Below are 13,526 nucleotides of genomic sequence, written 5' to 3'. Positions count from 1 at the left end.
CAAACCCCCTCATATACGTAATAAAAATATACGAATATAGAAGTTCATTACGATAGTTCGGAAGTTACGTGTATTTTTTTATTAATAATTCCTTTCGTAAGAAATTAAAAATTCTAGTTGCCTTTTTAAGTAACGAAAAGATTGAAGGGCAACTAAGCATCCTCCCCCACTCCTTTTTCTTAAAACTCCGATCAAAAGTAAGAAAAAACCATTTAGCTAAAAAAAAATGCAAATTTTGTTTAAGTATTCATGTGCGAGAGCCAAGATCAAAACATGCATTAATTCAAAAGCATTCAGAAATTAAATAAAAAAAGTTTTTTTTTAACTGAAAGTAAGGAGTGACATTAAAACTTAAAATGAACAGAAATTACTCCGTATATGAAAGGGGCTGTTCCCTCCTCAACGTGCCGCTCTTTGCGCTAAAGTTTTTCATTGTTTTAAAAAGTAGATTTGAGAAAAAGAGTCAAAATTTGATCCTCAGAATTCTCCTTCTTTGCTAATATCTACTATATCCACTCTACTATGGTTTGTCCGGGTGAGGGATCTCAAACTTCTTTGTAGGGTTCTAGTTCATAAAAAAAATTAATCGTCTATCTTATAATTTCGATTCTCTGGCATTTCTACCCTATTTTGGCCAACATTAATACTTTGTGGCACAAAATGCTGAAAACGTCACTGCTATGGTTTTTAAGGCGGGGAGGTCGAAACCTTCTTTTTTAGAGTTTTAGACCAAAAAGAGTCGAACAAATATCTTATAAGTTCTATTTTTGCTATTTGGACCTCTTTGGGGAAAAATTGATGTTTGTTGGCACATAATAACAGAAAATGCTTCCTGTGGCTCGATATCTTTTACTTAAAAAGCGCACTAGATATAGTGATTTCATTTCAAATGAGTCCTCTCCCAATTTTTCAGGACAAATGATTTGATATGATCACTCCTAGGAAAAAAGAAAAAAAGGAAATACTTCAGTGCTTCCCATTTAAAAAATGATGTTTCTTGTTGTTGAAGGATTTCTTGGAACTTCTGCTGAGAATTTGTTACCGATGAGCAATTGTTACTAGGATAGCTGAACATCTTTTAGTTTTTAAGAGCAAAGTGAAAGACTTCTTATTAAATGACGGGTAATTTGATTTCTGTTGGTAAGAAGCGGGCAGAAGCCTATTCTGAATTTTGATTTGGATGGTTTGATATGATTGAGGGTAGTAAGGAGGAATAGTGGCAAGAAGGTGGGGTATCAGGGATGAAGGGTGATGGGATGACAGGGAGGTGGGGTGGTAGGGGGGTTGTAGTACGTGTGTTTTATGGAAATGATATTGTTGAAAGAGTCTGGTGTGTTGTTTGGCTTTTTTTATTATTTTATTATTATTCTATTAGAGTCTATGAAACTGGCTAGTATCTTATGCTACACCCTTGTGAAAACTTCAGTCTTTTTATAAGTGCAGCGTTGGTATTTTTTAAAATTGTTGTTTTCTTCAATTGTAAATAAAAGACCCAAACCTATTACTTGGATGACTGAAAAACATTCCTACTTTCAAAAATATTTTGATTGGAAATCCTGTTAGTAAATCTCTTCCGTTCTCGTTTCTTAAAATTGCATCCGTATTTGATTTTTCGATTGATTACTCACTTGAAAAGTTATTTCCTTCTATCCTTTTTTCCAGTGAACCTAGCCTCGAAAATTTCTTCTTTCTTATCCTCAAGATGGAAATCTTTATGAGCAGGAAACAAATTCTTCGAACGTCCAAAATCAAGACACATTATTTACAGTCCGGAGAGTTGTCAATTTAAATTAAAAGCAATCTCTATAGTTAAATAAATTAAAAAACAAGGTGAGACTTAAAAGGAACAAAAATTATAGTTTTACCATCTTTGCAATATATATCTTTAAAACTAGTTTAAATAGTCCAACTTTGGTTATTTCTTGATATTTGTAGAATTTGCAAGACTAGGGCTTTGAAATTTAAAAAGACAAAACCCACACCTAAAGACGGGATGTTTTCTTATGCAGCTATCCTATATAAGATAGAGAGATTTAGAGAGATAGAGAGATGTAGCAACATGTGAATCAAACGGTATGTCAGTTTCTTGGCTATCTTTTTAAACGCTTTTAGTATCTTATAGTCCCCAGTCCCTAGGACTTGCATCTTTGTACACATATGTAATCCTACAATAAATAAAATTCCTTAAATTTAATGATCCATTAAAAACACGAAGCTTTTCCAAATTTGTCAATATTCGGCGTCCTTTGGTGGGAGAAGGGGTTGAGCTACACTTCTGAAGACTGAAATATAGGCTGTTGAGCTTTCCTCGAAGCGTGCATAAGAGATGACACGTAGTAAAATGCCATAAATGATACTTGGTATATCCGAGGGTGTCATTTAGGAGGGGTTGCATGGTATATTTGCACTTTTTGACGTAATTTAAGGTTGGATTAAAGTGAATACAGCACTTGATGCTTCCTATTTTGCTCTTTCATAGCTCAGTAAGAGATTCTAAGGGAATTTTTGTTTGAGCCCTTAACGGGGCCACAAAATTTAAAACATTCTATAGCAACCATAAGTTTAAAAACATTTATCAAAGAAAATGCGTAGGCTTCTAGCTCTTTTTAAAAATCCCTGCAAACTTGTTTTCAAAATAACTTTTTACTGTTAAGACTAATAATATTTACCATTCCTAAATCAGCTACAAATAGAAAATTTTCTCTCTAGACAGCTTTTTTAGAAACATCTTTTTAAACTTTTTGTTACTATGGGCCTTTTTTTGCCCATTAAAAGCTTAAAATATAATTTTCCCCAGAACTGATTTGTGAATTATGAAAAAGCATATAAACAGCATAAAGAAGTTTATGCTATTAACTGCAAATTTACAGGGGGTGCATTTCGCATTCAGCATTTAAATCGATGGATTGTTTATTTCAGAGTTTTCAATCACTGGCATTTTCACCCTATTCTGTCAAAATTTTCGTTTTGTGGTAGACAACTCACCTTATTGTGGCGCCTAGAGACTAGAACGTTAAATCAAGCTGACCATTGTAACAAAGTGTAAATAATGATCGAATCATGCTAATAGTAATCGAAACTCGGAAAAATTGAGTTCTGATATCAATAAATACATCAACCGAAGGTTTTTTTTATGGATATTCAGTTAAATATTTTTTTTCAGAAAAGAAGTTTTTTTAAAAAGCAAAAAGCTACATTAAAGCAAAGACGGTCAGAAATAAGGTCAAATGATGATTCAAACTTCAAATAAACAAAAAGCACTATCAGTGTATAAATGAGACCCCCTCCCCTACAAAAATCAAAATTCACTACAAAAAGAAGTAGGACTTAAGTCATCCAAGCCTTTTAGAGGCCAGAGTGTCATTTGTGTTTTACCGAAAATAGTCTTATATTTCGGGCAATGGTTTTTTTTTTTTTTCTCGAAACACCATTAACAACAACAACAAAACAGAAAGAAAATCCTCAAAATAACTTGGAATACAGAAAAGAAATAATAAAAGTAGACGACTGTTTAGTTTGTAATTATATTCATTCTTGTAATTTTTGATTGATTATGTAATAAGGGAGAAAATGTTTAAAATTATTTTGTTTCAAAACAGCGCAGATAACGCAGACGGTCTTTAGAAGGCTAAGGGCCGTGAGTCTTACATCTTTTGTGGTAATTTTGTTTGTTTTTGTTCTTGACTTAATTTTATTTTCAATTTCTGTTCATTTTAGGCTCCATTTACTCGTTGGGGGGTCAGTTCTGTTCATTTAAGTTTCAATTATCATTTGACTTTATTTCTGCTCGGATGGTTTAATGTCGGTCTACTTTCCTTCGAAAAACTTCTTTATGGAAAAGCTACTAACTTTTCCATAAGTTATTTTTGCTAATTTCTGTTCGTTTTAATCGACTTTTTTTTATCGGTTAAAAGAAAGAATTTTTTTTTTAATTTTTTGTGCGTTTTTACTCTTAAGAGTTGGGATTATGCTTGTTATCCATATACTGGACACATTTTCACGACAAATTTTAATCTTGGTATTACTATATGATTTTGGGTGGATTATTCATATAATTGGATTGTAAATTTGCTTTCATTTTGTTGTTCTATAGTGCTAAAGACATCCTGGATCCCCTCCTGTTTCAGTCATTAATTGGATTTATCATGAATATGACAACCATGAATAATGACCGATCACATTATTATCAAAATCCTAATGCAATATATTTTGTTTTAGCTGCTTGTATGTTTAAGTGAATTTTTAGCTCATGGATTAAAAGGATAAAAATATGCCGTCAAGAATCAACCCAACCATTTCTTTTTCGGGATGGGGTTCCATTGGTTTTGAAACTTCGGTTGAAGTATCTTCATGGCTTGAATTTTTTTTTAGATAATTCGAACAAAAAGAATATTTCGCACTAAGAATCAATCTAATTACAATTTTCTTGCAAAATTTAATGCCTTTGATAAGGCCCTTCTCTTGATAAACCTTTTTGGTCATATAGGTCAAAATCTAAGATCTATTTTATCTCCCAGTCCTGGATCGGAGCTGCCATATTTTTGTTGGGGGGATGAGGGGTTCCATATCTAGAGAGTCAAGGAGCATGAGCTATCTTTCAGGGAAAGCAGTGGCGGTTCTAGCCTCTTCAATTTGGTTATGCTTATAGTAAGTATTAAGTATTATTATATTAATATTACAGTAAGTAACTTTTTGCCAACTACGCCCTCTACTTTGTTTTAATAAAGATAAAATTTAAAAGATTAAAAATGATTATAAACACTATTGCTACTATTGACAACTCACCGCAGCATCAAGCCGCCTGAGGCCAACACAGCTACGGACGCTCCACCTCCATCCCAATCTATTTAAAGCCTCTCTTTTTACAGCATCCCAGGAAGTTCCCATTTCCTTCAAATCTTTTTTATGACATCCTTTCACCCCAACCGCGGACGACTTACTTTCTGTTTAGCCCTTGACGGTTCACCGAAAAGAACAATCTTTGGCAATCTATCATCCTCCATCTGCAGAAGAGGCCCTAGCCATCTCAACCTTTCTCTCATTTTAGTCTTAGAAAGCGGGATTGAAACAGAATTCTCACACAGCCTACTGCTTGAAATTCGGTCTGTCAGCCGTGTACCCAGAACAATCCATAGGCAATTCCTCTGGAAAACATCAAGCAAATCTTAATCTGCTTTTCGGAGCACCCATGCTTCAGAGCCATACTTGACAACTGTCATCACTTTAGCTTCCAATATTCTAATCTTGGTTTGGAAACTTATCTTCCTATTCTCCCAAACTTTTTTAACTGCGAAAAAACACCCTGAGCCTTGGCTATTCTACTTTTAACATCTTCACTGCTCCCACCGTCTTTACTAATAATACTACCAAGGCAAGTGAAGCTGTCCACCTGATCAATCATTTCGTTGCCCAACATCCCCTTTTCATCTTGAGTTATTCCTAGCCTTAGTGACTTAATCCTTTTAACATTTGTTTTCAAACCTATTCTAGCACCCTGAACTCACAAATCCTCTAAAAGTTCATTCATTTTGCTTACACTTTTATCTAGGATGCTTAAATCGTCAGCATAGTCTAAGTCCAGGAAAGTTCTTCCTCACCATTTGATTCTGTGTCATTGTCTTTCCTGTGCTTCTCAAGACAAAATCTGTCAAAACAATCCATATAAAGGGCGTTAAAACATAATCCTACTTAACTCCTGATTTAATACGAAACCAGCTGCTTACCTCATTTCTTACCTTAACCGCAGCAATTTTATTCTCGTACATAGAACTAGTCACTTATATGCATTTGTCTGGTATACCATACAAGGATAAGATCTTTGCTAAAGCTCTTCTATCTACAGAATCGAACGCTTGCTCTTAATCAATAAAACTGAGGACCAAAGGGGTTTGATAATTCAGAACATCTCAATTATTTATCAAAGAGTGAAAATTTGTTCGAAACATCCCCTACCTTTTCTAAAACCGCTCTGTTCTTCTCTTAAATTTTGTCCACAGCATCTCTCAGTCTAAAAAATATCATATTCAATAGGAATTTGCTACCTACAGAGGCTAGATGGGAACCCCATATTAAAAAATGACTATATTGTTGGTATATGTGTAGAAATCGCTTGTTGGTTATAAGCCAGTTAGGCCGCTTGATTCAGTACCCATGTTGAATAATTTTGTTAAATTAGTGTTTAATTAGTTGAAATTATAAATTTGCAACTGGAACCCCTGCCGATAATCCACAGACCTTATATGAGGGGGTCACTATCCAAATGAAAAAATGAGCTTGTTGAATGGAAGCAGTTGACATGGGCTAAAGTGAATCTCAGCCTAGATAAATATGTTGTTGGTATGGGTGTAGCACATGGTTACCGTTTGAGCAACGGTCCAACCATTCACGGCCTTAAGCATCCGTGCACCTGTGTAGCTGTACTCAGTGGATGAGTGTGATTGAGATCAGACTTATGCCTTGACCATTACCTCACTCACTCTTATCACCTTTTTTGTACAGAGGTATGATTAATGTTTTTTTTTAAATTGCTTGGTACCATCCCTTTTTCAAAAATAATATTATCATCAGTAACTTATTTCTAACCCCAGAGCCACCATATTTAAGAAGCTCATTTACCACACTGTCGGCACCTGGAGCCTTACTATTTTTTGATCCTTTTAGTATTGTCGCCATTTCTTCCCCACAAAAAATATCTTCCTTCACATCCAAGTTATCACAAGCTTTTTCGTTTTCCTCTATATTTCTTTTATGGTTGTAAATGTTTGATTATTTATTTGAATTTTTCGTCCTGGGCGAGTGCCTCCTCAACCTCCTCCTCTAAAACTACTTGTGGGGAAAGAGGTGCTGGAAAACGTGTGAAAAACAGAAGTCTAAATGTGTTTTGAAGATGTTTGAAATTAAGAGATGTCTGTAGATCCTGTTCCGAATTTTCTCCCGTTAATCGAAGGGAAAATTAAGTCTGTTTGTTGAAAGGGGCCAACACAAATATGAGTCAAAGCTGAGGACGGACCGTTAATTAGATGACGCTTGTTAATTAACTTGGTCAAAGTTGAATTGCTTTCACTGTTAAGATTTTCTTCATTTTCTGTTAATGTGTTACTATAAGAAGACGTATATTGGAATCAAATTTCTTTTCAATACCTTAATCTTGTTGTTCCACTTTTCGTTGCCTTTTTTAAAGCCGGTTCTGAGGCAAAGAAAGAAAGTAAGGAGCTCTACCCTTTATTGGTTTTATTAGCCTGTTATAACCAAGTAAAATTGATTAAAATCATTTTTTGATAATGTTATAAAACACATTAAAGTTGAGCTTGACAAAATTTTTTTTTACGAAACTGGTTAGGGAACCAAAAATTTGGCCATCCTACATCGCTGAACCTAAGGACATACTTATTCTGAATTAATAATTCACAGAATATGTAGCAGCCCAGCTGTCCTGATCCTGGGGTATTTTTCTTGAAGTATTGTGGAACCGCGTTGTGTTTATCAATGACTGATAAGACAATCTCGAAACAAGTTTCCTTAATCACCAAAATAATATGTCCGTCTAGTAAATATTTGAAATAAATGTGGCATGCTTATTCTTGGAATGATGCCAAAAAAGGTGCCCCGAAGCAAATTATTGATAGCATTTACCAAAAACCCCACTCCAATTGAGAAATCGATTGCGCAATTAACTTGTTACGATATAGTGAGGCTTAACATCAGTTGGCTATCATCCCAGAAACAATACATTGATTGCCTAGGATGTATTTCTAAGAACATAATATCATCAATGACTTGTTGGCTCAGTCGAGTAACATGTCGTTCTTTTACAATAAAATCATGGGTCTCACATTCGATTCCTACACCAGACATAAATTCCATAAAATCAATGTAAACAACTGCTTACAAGCTAAAAAAAATATTTCGTTGGAAAAGAAAACATGTTGCTATCTATAAGTGTAGTTAACAATAACGCCGTCTATGACTTTGGTTAAATATTTGGCATTGAAATGTATCCATCACAGGGGGCCTTACGGAAGATATCGAGTGCATGGCGGTTGTATTCGTTGCATTGTTTAAGCGAGAAATAATAGCTGGCAAGTGATGTTTCCTGGAAATACTCTTATCGCCGTAAGCTGAGATAACGCAACGTGTGTCGTAGAAATGGCAGGATATGGGCCACTTGTATACAAAGGGCCAATAGGAGGGGTTTGTAACTCAAATAGTAGACCTGGATATGGGCCTGCTTGCATCCAAAGGGCCTATATGAGGGGTGTATAACTCCAATAGTACATCACCGTATGGGCCCGCTTGTAAACAAAGGGCACATTAGAGGGGTTTATAACATCCAATAGTATATCGGGATATGGGCCCGCTTGTGTCCAAAGGGCCTATAGGAGGGGTTTGTAACTCCAAGGTACACCGACAAAAGGCCCAACTTGTATTTGCGTAAGTGATATGAGGTATTAGAAACTCCAATTGTTCACCGGGATAGGGCCCCGCTCAAGGTGCATAATCCCATACTACTTTCAGGCCCTTGATTTTAGTGGCCCTAATGTCTTAAATTTTTTCAATACAAAAAGTCTTTTCAAACAGTTTATTTTCTAAATTTTGATTTTAGATGCCCAAATTGTATCAGCATTAAATTTACAATCCCTTTGGTTCCAATTCTATAAATTATTTTCTTATAAACTTATTTTTTTTGCCATTTCTGTCTTCCAAAATGACATTTCTACTTTATCTACGTAATATGTGAATGGATTTTTTCATGATTTGATAATAAATCGTTTCCGGTTCTCTTAAACATTTGCTATCAATTTCAATGACAAGTTAGAATTTGTTCTAAAGTCAATTGGAAAGAGAGGGAGGTCAACTGAAAGGAGATATCATTTTGTCTTTTCTGACATCAAGGACTTTGGCGGTGGAGATAGATATTAGTCTTGATAATCAACAAAATCTTTATGAGCCAGAAAAGATAAATGATAACAATTCATTTATAATTCAAAGGCTTAGAGTTGCTAACTCTGAGAAAGCTTGAACTTCATTGAAAAGATAATGAACTTCTAAGATAATAAAGTACCCTTGGTACCCATCTAAATTGAAAAGAAATCTGAAGAGAGAGTCGAACATTGCGTGGAATCTACTAAGGATTTTGCTTGGAAGGAGTCTCGGAGTTTGAACTATTTTCGGGATCGCTACTGCAGGTAGTGGGTACCGACTTTATCGCTGAGGGCTGTTCTGGTCAAATTTAATATAGAATTTATATGGTAATATTTGTTTGTTGGTTGTTTTTTCTTTTTTACGTCCTTAAATAATTTTTCACACAAAACAAGTGTCCTCACAATGGATAATCAATGTTTCTAGGATATTACCCAGTTACGGACCTATATGAGTAGGATTGTGCAGTCAAACAGTTCGTGGTAACGAACTGTAGTAAGGGGAGACCCGGCTCAAAAGTCACCGAAACTCTAAAAAACGGACTTTGGACACCAATAGTTACATCAAAAGAATTGGATTTTAATTATGATTTTAAATATATAAGTTTCATCAAGTTTAGTCTTATCCATCAAAAGTTACGAGCCTGAGAAAATTTGCCTTATTTTGGAAAATATGGGAAAAAGCCCCTAAAAGTAATACAATCTTAGCGAAAATCACACCATCAGATTCAGCTTATCAGAGAACCCTATTGTAGAAGTTTCAAGCTTCTATCTACAAAAATGCCGAATTTCGCATTTTTTTTTGCCAGAAGACAGATCACGGATGCGTGTTTTTGTTTTTTTTGTTGTTTTTCCCAGGGTTGATCGTATCGACTCAGTTGTCTTAGAATGTCGCGAAAGAGCTCATTCTAAGGGAAATCAGTAGTTCTAGTTCCCTTTTTAAGTGACCAAAAAAATTAGTGGGCACATAGGCCCCCTCCCACGCTCATTTTCCCCCGAAATCACCGAATCGATATTCTGACATAGCCATTTTATTCATCATAGTTGAAAAACCTAATAACTATGTTTTTGGGGACGTCTTACTCCCCCACAGTCCCCATGGTAGTGGCTGCAAGTTACAAACGTTGACCGTTGTTTACATATACTAATGGCTATTGGGAAGTGTACAGACGTTTTCAGTTTTTTTTTGTTTGAGGGAGGGGGAGTTGAGAGGGGGGCTAGATGGGAGGATCTGTCCATGGAAGAATTTGTCATGGGAGAAGAGAATTTCAATGAAGGGGGCACAGGACTTCCTAACATTATTTAAAAAAAACAATGCAAAAAAAATAAAAAAAAAGGTTTTTTCAACTGAAAGTAAGGAGCAGCATTAAAACTTGAAACGAACAGAAATTATTACGCATATGAGGGGTTCACCTCCTTGTAATACCTCGCTCTTTACGCTAAAATATTTTTAGTAATTTTAACTATTTATTCTTCAGCCTTTGTGACTCAGGGGTCATTCTTAAGGAATTGGGACAAAATTCAAATTTTAGTGTAAAGAGTGGGGTATTGGCGAGGGGGGTGAACCCCCTCATATACGTAACAAAAACATACAAATATAAAAGTTCGTCACGTAAGTTAATTTGTAAGTTACGTATATTTTTTACTAATGAAAACGTTCGTAAAAAATTAAAGTTCTAGTTGCCTTTTTAAGTAATCAAAAAACTGGAGGGCAACTAAGCCTCCTCCCCCACTTCTTTTTTCTTAAAATATTCTGATTAAAACTATGAGAAAGCCATTTAACCAAAAAAATTAACATACAAATTTCGTTTTAATTATTTATGCGTTGAGAGCCAAAATCGAAGCAAGCATTTATTCAAAAACGTTCAGAAATTAAATAAAAAAGCAAGTTTACTGAAAGTAAGGAGCGACATTAAAACTTAAAATGAACAGAAATAAAGGATTACGTTGAGTTTGTTTACGTTTCCTTGATAATACTAGAAAGTTTTTTTTTATAAGAAATGGGTCATAAACTTCCATTTTGCAAGTTTTAATGATTTCCTTCTTACAAAAAACTTTCAGCTTCTGCGATTTACCAGGGTACTAACAACCGTAAATTAGACGGGATTTTTTCTCCGCTTTATTAAAATATATCATTTGCGTGAGTGAAACAGATATGAGTGAAAAAATAAAAGTAAAAAAAAAGGTTTAATCAATAACAATGTTGAACAAGAAATTGAATTTTTTAAGTAGTCTAATTCAGTGGTAACGCTCAGATATTGCCTGTACTTAAGAACCACAAGGCTTCGATGCATTATTATTACTATTATTGTTTCCCAAGAGCCACTTTATATGGAAGGGGTGGTCACATATACTTTGAAAGGGGCTCTTTCGATTGGAAATTGAAAGTTTCTATATTCCCTTTTAAGAGTCAAAATTGATCGGAGGGCAACCAGCACCCACCAATCCTTTTTTACTGCCCTTTTCCGAAAGACACACGCTCAGAACAGTCCAAAGGTGGAATAACTATGCCTGTGGTTTTGAAATAATCACCACAGCCTCTCTGCAGGGGCTGCAAGGCTTGCAAACCGATTAATGTTTATATAAGGTTTTTTATTGGGAAACGGTGGTATATTTGATCCTGGGTCTTAAAAAAGGATTTGGGCATTTAGGTAAAAATTTCAGGAAATGTTGATATGGATGTCAAACAAAGTCAAAATGCACTGATGTGCGCCTTGGTTGTCAAAAGGGTGGATCAGCAATATCCAAGGAACGCCTGAGGCTACGAAGCTGGAACTTTAAGAGTATGATTGGGGGGAGGAATTACATGCTTTCTTAATCTGGAATTGTTTCATAGAAAACTCACCTTTGGTTTAAATTTGCTTGAAATAAATAGTTTCCATCTAGGTTGTGTTTTTAGTTCTGGTTGTATTATTTATTTTTATCGATGCAGAGAAGGTTGACATGAAACCTGACCCTAATTCCCAAAAATGGAAAATGAAAAAAGCGACTTTAAGAAATGGGTAACAAAAAACGTAATGAATGTATATCTCTAATAAAATTCAAATATAACTAATAGAAATCATTACCGCTTACTATTTTATGTAGCCTACCGATATGTGTGGAGTGATTTTAAAACACGAAAGACACAAGTCTAGTATGTATGTGCAAAAGGGTTGAAGCTTTAGGAAACATAGCTAAAAATATTCAGAATATGTTTTATTATTCACTTTTGTGAAAGTTTTTTTTTCACTATTTTCTCTCCCAGGGTCGTTGTTAGCAGACAAAACAAGGATGCCACAGCTTTCTGTTGATCCAAACGCTTTTATTCGACCCTCGCCGAGTGGATGTCATGTAGGAGGGGTTACAAGGTCAACAAATGAAGCAATTGTCATGTGTGAAGGTGCCGGATTCAACACAATCTTTATTGAAACTGTTGGTGAGAATACTTTTTGTCACCGTTTCTTTCCCGTATTGAAATTCCGATTCTTCAATGTCCATTCACCTTAAATCCTCCTTTCTTAAAAAGAATACAAGATTTAGCAAATAAAAGTACAATGGGGATAAATAATTTTATTAGACACTGATGACAGTTATGGTTTCTCTGGATATTTCGATCACCTACATAGTCATTGTCATCAGGTGTAATCTGCTGATGATGATCACTGTGTATGTGATGGAAATATCTAGATTTTATAATTTTTTACACTGTTTAGTAAAAGGATTGATCCCTATTGAACTTTTATTGGTTCGTCATAGAAAGGCAGTAAGGTGTTCGAAAATATATACAAGATTTATCATTAATTTCTACGATAGAAATATGTATTTTCGGTGTTTTGTGAGATGGACCAACCTACGGTTTTCATTGTACCCCATATCATAAGTTTATCTTATGTTTTTCTGATAGTAAATCCTCAGGCATTTAAGAATCTTCTAATAGTTCTTACATATATCATTTGCAGAGGATTACTTATTATATGAGAAGTTGAAGATGATTTGATGAGGCGTAAACTATTTTTGTTTGCTGAAATTTATGTTTGTTTCATGTTGGCTACATTGTTTGTTTTAATTTTTGTTTGTCTTAAGGTTTATTTCTTCATTCATTTTAAGTTCTGTTCGTTCTATGTTTGCCATTTTTAACGCTAATTTCTGCACTCTTTTAAGGATTAAATCTCTTGTTTACGTTTTGTTGAGGTTTTCCATGGGCCTCTGGTTAAAAATTTTTTTGATATTTTTATATTGTGTAATTGACTTAACTTACTAATTGAAGTCACATTATTTGTCTACTTCTATACAAGGTAATTAACGTTTTTTCGTTTAAAGCCTGGAAAAAAAAACAATCCTTCTTCACTTGTTCCCTGCGAAAAAGTTCTTTCCGATATCCTGCAACGCTATACAGATGTCAGATTTGTTCTTTGGTTTTGGGCATGGCAACGTGTTTTTTTTTTTATACTTAAGCCATTGGTTTCCAAACTTTTCCGAGTTATGGCAAGTTCCCAAACTCACCGAGTCTAAGAATTCCAAAAGCTCCTGATGTCAGTTTTTAACAAGCGAAGTAGCCATCAATTTGATGTGGAAGCATAAACTTTTTATTAGTTTATGTTTTACATGTCAAAGGGAAGTTAAACA

At 34.7% G+C, this 13,526-nt stretch overlaps 1 protein-coding gene across 3 annotated transcripts in view; it reads left to right on the top strand.

Moving 5' to 3' along the window:
• LOC136040538 (methylmalonic aciduria type A protein, mitochondrial-like) overlaps positions 1-13,526 on the top strand; it is a 198,466-nt gene that overhangs the window by 55,070 nt on the left and 129,870 nt on the right. For all 3 annotated transcript variants that reach the window (XM_065724726.1, XM_065724724.1, XM_065724725.1), the window contains one exon: positions 12,166-12,336. In XM_065724726.1, coding sequence (XP_065580798.1) covers positions 12,166-12,336 — 171 coding nt within the window. The remainder of the gene's footprint in view (positions 1-12,165; positions 12,337-13,526) is intronic.

The sequence above is a fragment of the Artemia franciscana genome, chromosome 21 (genome assembly GCF_032884065.1).
Source record: "Artemia franciscana chromosome 21, ASM3288406v1, whole genome shotgun sequence".
Lineage (NCBI taxonomy): Eukaryota > Metazoa > Arthropoda > Branchiopoda > Anostraca > Artemiidae > Artemia > Artemia franciscana.
This window is presented reverse-complemented; position numbering and strand designations above follow the sequence as displayed.